General features: G+C 40.3%; 1 protein-coding gene across 1 annotated transcript; it reads right to left on the bottom strand.

Annotated features, from left to right (window-relative positions):
• Nucleotides 1–350: 350 nt before the first annotated feature.
• On the bottom strand, nt 351–3,839 carry LOC137946117 (transcription factor bHLH68-like). The gene is made up of 9 exons (XM_068792306.1): nt 3,469–3,839; nt 2,708–3,020; nt 2,318–2,392; nt 2,018–2,083; nt 1,744–1,809; nt 1,533–1,586; nt 1,232–1,276; nt 928–972; nt 351–823 (listed from the first exon to the last, which is right to left on the bottom strand). The coding sequence occupies exons 1-9, from the start codon at nt 3,723–3,725 to the stop codon at nt 689–691; spliced, it is 1,056 nt and encodes a 351-aa protein (XP_068648407.1). The 5' UTR covers nt 3,726–3,839; the 3' UTR covers nt 351–688.
• Between the last annotated feature and the right edge of the window lie 3,721 nt (nt 3,840–7,560).

The following is a 7,560-nucleotide window of genomic DNA, read 5'->3' as shown; positions in this document are numbered from 1 at the left end:
TTTAGTTAGCTGTATTCAAAATTATGTTGTTAGACGGTTTTCATAATTGACCCCTTCATTGGGCCGTTTCCCTATCGATCGTAATTGTTACCAGTTACAACCTCTCCTCCTTTGATGAAAAGGAGGACTTTAAGTAAAGGATCTGGTCTAGTAGAGGGTTACCTGGACATTGCCATCGAGACTGTCTGATCATCACCGTAAATTGATAGCCAGGAGTTATGTTTTCCGTTTCTGTTCATGAATTTCATTATGATTTAGAAGTTCATGTTGAAGTCTTTCATACGTATCACAAGCTTTTAACTAATTGAGAATTGTCGCAGACCAACAGTTTAAGAAACCATGATCGGAGCTTCAGTTGTACTTACCTTGACTGAATACATGGAATATCGATAATGAGGTCCCTTTTCTCGAACAAGGGTAACAAGCTGATCCTACTTGCTGAGTAGCATTACTAGTAGAACATCATATACAATGAAGCGTTGTATGAGGAAGGAGAAGTCCAGACAGAATAATGTTTGAATTAGGGAGTGATAAGGGCGATAAAATTTGCAGATTCGGCACAATTATTCTAATCCAAAGTGCATAGCATCATGAGCAATCAGCCTTAAAATCTTAGCAGAGTGACTGCTCGTGATGTTATATCACTGCTATCAAGCTCTTGCGCCCCAGAGACCGGCATTGTATGAATCTATCTGAAGCCTCCTCCCAGAGCTGGCGCCCAGAAATCAGCTCCATTATCGCTTCCGACTTGCAGAGTGCAGGAGACGGGAACAAGGCAGAGTCCTCTACTCCTCAAGTCCTTCTTCGGTTCTCCATCAGCAGCCTACACCCACAGAAGAAGAAGAAGAATAGTTAGTGGCTGCAGTAAGTTTGTGAATGAAAATGGCGATACTCGTTAATTACGTGAAATGATGAAGATTTAAGGACCTTGTCTGGGGTTCCTCTCCTCTTGATGCAAGCGTCATTCAGCAGCTAATCAAGCAACAATAATACAACAATCAGCATTACAGTGCTTTTTCACTGTTCAAAGTTGTCTTTAAAGAAAATGGACCAAGCTGTGCGTATCAATGCTTTTTAGCAGATGTAACCAAGATTAAAGTTTGAAAAAGCTTGGAAAACCTAGGCAACTTTTTGTAAAGCAAGAAGTAAACAACTGGCTTTTTCGTTAACAGAGGCGTTTAATTGCTTTTCAGGTGTTCATTCATGGATCCAATCAAGCAGTAAAGCGTACCTGACCCGGGTCTTCTGGGAATATGCAATTTCTCTCCCCCTGAACCTGTCAAAGCAAAACTTCTCTCATTAATTAACTGTCCTCGACACTCTGAAACAGAAACCAGTACCCACGCGCTCTCCCCCAGCTCTGTCGTCTCAGTTTCTTCACCCTCATTAACGAATGATTAAACTCTGAACTCTGAATTGAGCTGCGAAAACTGATAGAGCAGACAAAATGCAACCCAAGTCGGCACAATGCAGCAATACGGCAATTTTTTTGCCGGCCGGGGGGGCGTAAGGTTTGTGTTAGAATGACTTACAGGGTGTCTCATGTTCTGAGAAATTTCACTGCCCAAGTACGGTGAGCTGAGGGCCTGCAACAAAGGCGGGGAACAATTTTAAAGCTCTAGTGCCAACTTCGAAAACTAAAATAAGTTAAAACGAGAGCTCAAGAAAAAAAAAAATCCCAGCAACTTTAGCTGCGTGCGATACGATTCTTCCTTGTTACCAAGCCAAAGGAAGAACCATCACCTCAATTTGACTCTGAAGGAATCTTATGTATCCAATAGCTTCTAACAAGACAGAGGCCGTGTCAGTCTGCAAAAGAGCACCCTTCTCAGAATCCCTTTATCTTAAAAAAAGGGGGAGAGAGAGAGAGAGAGAAACCAGAAATTAACTAGACAGAGAAATTTAACACAGAGTTAGCCCACATGTAATGCCTAATCAAAGATTCTCTTCAATTCGATGCTGCTCTTCTTCTGAATCTATGAAGACAAAATCTGTTTAATTTGTGTAATATTTTCACCTTCCCAAATGGAGAAACCAGCTGATGGAGGGATGTTATTCTGTCTCCTAGCTTCTCCTTCCGCACCTGTAAAAAAAGAAAAAGAAAAAATAAAGCAGAAAGCATGAACAATTTTGCTAGCAAGGAGCTTTAGCAACCCCGAATTGTCTCCTCCTACTTTCATCTCTTATGGCAGGACGCCGAAATGGACTGAGCCCAAGTAAAAACAAGAAAAAAAGAGAGAAAAACACTTTCCGTCCTTTTAGTGAGGGGAAAGAGCTGGGAATGTTTAGGAGCAGATGGGTAATGATCAGTAATCACCTTGAAAGTAGATTGTGCTGAAGACGGCTGAACTCTGGCCTTCTTAAATGCTGAACCGTTTGCTGTGCTGTTACACTTTAAAAGGCGATACAAGAAGGATTAGAAGCTGCGTGTCAGACTCCAAAAACTCGAATCCATGAGACCGACCACCCTAAAAATAGTTGGGCGTGCAGCAATGATGTTTCTTTCATGTCTCATGGAGTAATGGGAAGATAGACAAAGGGTGGTCCATTTAATGAACCCACGAATTGTTCATCTTTAATGGTATCGGATCTAGTTCTTGCCGTTTGGTTAGAAGAAGAACAGTCACATAGACCTTATAAATCAATTTCGCGAAACCCATAACTCTAGAGGAAATTAGTAGCGATCAAACGGTGTAGGTAGGCTTACCTCGGAAGAATGATCATGTTGCTGATGCCTCCCTTCCACCTTGCTGTTAGAAAAATCCAGCATATTGCTGTTGAAACTTGTGACGCAAGACCTTGGGGAAGAAGCAGGTAGAATTTGATTCCAGGAAGACCTCACTGCCTGAAGTTCTTCCTTCCCGTGACCGTGGGGGTAGCCATTTTCAGAGCTTTCTTGCTTCACATCAACCATATGAGCAGTCGATGGTGGGAACAACACCTGGTCCTCCCAATTCTCCATCTTCTTAGTTTGGAGGTGATTAAAACTACACCTATCTCCTTCACCCACCAGTCCACCTCTACAAAGAAGCCACGAAAATATATGATAATCATCATCATCAGCATCTTTCGCTGGGAAGAAAAGAGAGAGAGAGAGAGAGAGAGAGAGAATAACATGTAAAAAAATCCACATAAGTAAAACAACTGCCAGAAGGAATAAGATTTGTGGCTGCACATGTGAGGACAGGTATAGAGACAAGCGAAACTTGGAAAACCAGACAAAAGATCATATTTAGGTGGAAAAAACACTCGACCATGTGTGAGCAGGTGGTTAATTCAGTGTGTGTTTATGTTTGAGAGAGTAATAAAGATCAGATGATCATCAACAGATTCTCTGTCATTCGAAATCCATAACCAGATGAATATCCATGTGAAATTTGTTCGCGATGAAAAGAAATTTCAGTATCTTTACTGCAAGGAGAAATACTCGAAGATGCTGTAGTGGTCCAAGAAGGAGAAGCAATTTACAGTAGCAGTTGGCTCCATGACTCGGGCAACTCTTGATTATTTTGCCATGAGGCCAAAGGAAGCGAAGCCGGAGGTGGGTAAGGAGGAAAGAGAGGAGACGACGGCGACGACGAAGTAGATGACGAAGAGGCAGAAGAAGAAGGCAGAAGAGGAGACGGATGCTGGGATGGTGGGCGCATGTTATTAACGTTCCACCAATTAGGGTTTCCGGCCATCATTTGTTGCACCGGTGAACTCTGCTGTACCCCTCGATTCATGGGTGCAAAAACCAGTTTTCTCTCTTTCCACCTCTCTACCGTGACCGAAATGGTTTGTGGGGGAGCGTTGCGGTTGATGGGTTTTCTTCTCCGGATGGGGCTGGAGCTGCTCAGGTCCTGTTTCGAGGAATAGGATGCATTACAAACGGTGGCTTAGTTTTGTTTCCTTTTTATCTGTTACTTTCTTTTCTACATCTATTATATATTGCTATTATTACTAGTTTCTCGTTTCTGCTCTCTTTCTGCTTTTGCTTTATCACAAAGTGGGGCAGAAAAGGTGGTGGCAGTGTTTTCAGGCCAAAAGGAGTGGTTTTAGGGCTTAGATCTTGGTTTGGCTTAAATCCCTAGAGTTGTCTTTCACCTTCTTCCTGTTTTTTAATAGGAAAAAACTCTAGGAATTTGATTCCTCCACCACAGCTTCTTTATCAGATTTTTCTCTCTCACACATAAATTTCTCATAAAAGCTTTATATCCTTTTCCTCAGATTTTTTTTCTTCACAAGCACACATCTTTTTCTTTGCAGGAAGACTAGAATCAATTCGATGTGATTTTCATAAGAATCAATGCCTCATGGTTAGCCACATCTTAAATAACTCATTCCTGCAAATAGAAAAAAAAAAAAACAAGCTAATCTTTTGAATCAAGGAAGATGGCGCGTGAGAACCCAGTTCTCGAGAAGTCAAAACCAGAGGATTGTGTCCGTAACCCTAGTTTCATGATTAAAAGGCAGATCGCTATTCATCCAAAATTATTGCCTCCATTTAAAAACATTATAATAAAATATTCTCTCCATTTATTTTATCTTTTCTTACATTCCTTCACAGACTCCGTACGCTGCTGCTTAAATCTTTGTTGGAGGCGCCATGTCTTTTTGTCCTTTCCTTCCCTTTTCTTAATCTTGGCTTTCTTCTCTGTTCCATCTCGGCATTTCCTTCCTGCAGCAACCACCTTTCTTCCTTTGGCTTTACCTGCCTATCTCTTCTCATATTCCGTCTTTCAGGAAAAAAAAAAAAAGGCTGAAGCTATGAGAAGCCCTTGTGAGGTTTTTTCTTTTCTTTTTTTCTCTCTCTTTGATCCTGAACGGTAGTGCAGCAAGAACGAACGTGCAGAAAAGACCATCGAAAACCTAATTTGCTCAGAATGAACCATCTTTTATTCGCTTCCTCTTTTTTTCTTCTTTCGTGTATTTTGCTTTTGAGACTGCCAACACTAGCTAAGAGCTCACTGCCTTTATTTTTCTTTCTGCTTGTTTCGTCCTTTTACCCTTTAGCTGTGGCTTTGTTTTTCGCTTGTTGGCTTTTGGCTGAACCGTATAGGGGATGGCGGTTATTCTCTTCAGGAAAGTGAGCTTTGTTCTTTGTCTTCGGGAAATCTAAAACTGGAGCAGTGACAATGAAGATTTCTGTGAACAGATCTAACTGCAGAACTGATCTAAATGCCTTTAAAAAGAGTAATTAAGACTGTAAATGAACTTTGTCAAATGCATCTATATGTTTGTGTTCACAGAAAGAGATCGAGAGTGACAGAGCAATATTCTAAGATCTACAGAGAGAGAGAGAGACTTGTTTTGATGATCAAACAATTACTTGATGCAATAGTCCCAGCTCTTAGATGGGCACTTAATTTAATACTGATTAATTCAAGATCAGCAGACGATTATTAAACAAAGTCCTGATTTATACAGTATTTATTGCATTGGAACTTGAAGCTTCTGAGCATTTTTGGTTCTTGCAGCTTCCCATTATTCCTTTCTTAAGACAATTACTTTGCATGGCCACTTGCTTGCCTGATCATAGGATTCCACTCATATTTTATATTTCCCTAGGTATTCTCTACTCCCATTCGATGATCCCTAGAAGGCATATTGCTACACAGAACTTTTGCAGTTTGCTCCATTGAGCCTCCCTAACCCTAGCTCTACTTTGACATGGGCTCCTCGCCATTGTACCCTAGCATAGCTTTTAGTGTAAGACAATTTGGTTTACTATAATGGGATTAGAAACGATCAATGAATACCCTCCTCTCTTTTTGCTCAAGTCAATCTAAACATAAAATAGTAGTCCCGCTTCATCTTCTTGAATACCAAGATTGGACTTTCCTCTCGGAGCTCCATCTTGTGGGGGCATGATAGAGATAACGGATAATTGTTATCCGTTATCTCTATCATCAAGTACTCACCTCTCTAACTCTCTCAAAGCCAAGTACACTAACATCTTTGCAGGGCACAAAGAACTCTTGATCATCAAAAGGTGCTTTCACATGTAACACTTGGGGGGTTACATCCCACTATTAGGAGTATAAGTGTTTGACAACCATTTGACATTCCAACCACTGGTTATTGCTTCACACATAACCCAGTTTGTTGAGGTTCATTGTCGTTAGTTCGGTTAATCGTTGTGATGTAACTCGAAAGTGGGTAATCCAGACAACTTAGGTTGATAAATTTCATGATCCTCCCCACCCTCTGAAACCTAGGACGACATTCATTACCTAATGCTTAGATAGTTGGGTCAGATTCAAGTTCATTATCACTAGGAGTCTTATATCAGTTTGTTTTGTTGTTAATCCTTGTGAGGATAATCTGAGAAGTTAGTTTTGAGATTTTGAAAAAAGGAGTGATGATGGGCAATTAAACTAACAATATCATGAATTAAGTTCATAGAAGATAATGATCATCATTTTGAGTGATGGAGGGTTAATTTAGTTAAAATACTAAAATCTAAAGACTTCCAGAATTTCCAAGTGGGTGAATGGCATCCAATAGTAGTAGGGCACTCTGAAAGTGTTTAGGGTAATCCAAATTGATGTTTCCTCCGTCGTGCAACACATGGCTGCTTTCGATGGCTTTGCGTGCACTCTCGTCAAAGCTTAAACATTATGATTAAGACTAAAGAGTAATCCTATCAAGTCAATCGTGTTTTAAAAAAAACTGAACCGTGTTTAAATCTTTTCTCAACTTTTGCTTTCTTCCTTGGGTAGGTATAACTGAAATGAAAGAGTTGTAAAAATGTTATAAAAAGAAACCGATTCTTGTTCCTGAAAAGAAAAGAGAAGAGAGAAGGAAGAACAAATCAATCGCAAACTCAAAACCCAGAAGAAAAATAAGAATTCTTAGCAGAAACACCATCGATCGATCACTTCAAGTCGAATTAAAAAACTAAAAAGCCATTCCCGAAAGAGACTAAATAACTGATCCCAATGCCCCCACAGCTTTGGCCTTTCCTGTTTTCCATTACCCTCTGTGTTCCCCACTAACACACTGAAAACTAATTTCTCGCTCACACTCATTTCAAACATCCAAGTTTAAAAAGAGGGACTATCACCCTCTCTCTTCTCCTGGAAATCATTTTCCTTTCTCTTTTATATACATAAAGAAATGGAAAAGCATGGACTTGCCGTCGCATATTACTTTCATTTTTCGTTAGAAAGACGGAGCGGAACAGACCCAATTTCCCCTCAGGAGAGGGGCGGCGACCGCTGGGCCCCGCCCGGCGCCTGCGAAATCGACTTTTCGGTAAATTTTACGTTATTCGCGGCTTTCGATTTCGTTTATTTATTTATTTATTTATTTATAAACAATTTATAAACAATTTATCAGATTTTACAATATATTAGCGTCATGCTTGTGTCATCATTGCATCAGCCCCTGAGTATCCCAACCAAGAACTTCGTATATTTGGTCCTCTTTTATTCTAGTTCTTAGTTGTAGATCCAAAGATTGAATAATTCCCTCTTGAGTATTCTTCTTTTCTCTTACAGTACAAGGAGAAGTAGAGATCATATCCAAAATATGAGGGAGATGAAGTGCTGGACTTCATACAAAAACCAGAGATAC

This window comes from Aristolochia californica, unplaced genomic scaffold (genome assembly GCF_029961685.1).
Source record: "Aristolochia californica isolate CCGP_79_NKW_82.1479 unplaced genomic scaffold, dmAriCali1.0.hap1 SCAF_12, whole genome shotgun sequence".
Classification (NCBI taxonomy): domain Eukaryota; kingdom Viridiplantae; phylum Streptophyta; class Magnoliopsida; order Piperales; family Aristolochiaceae; genus Aristolochia; species Aristolochia californica.
Note: the sequence above shows the minus strand (reverse complement) of the source record. Positions and strands in the feature narration are given on the sequence as shown.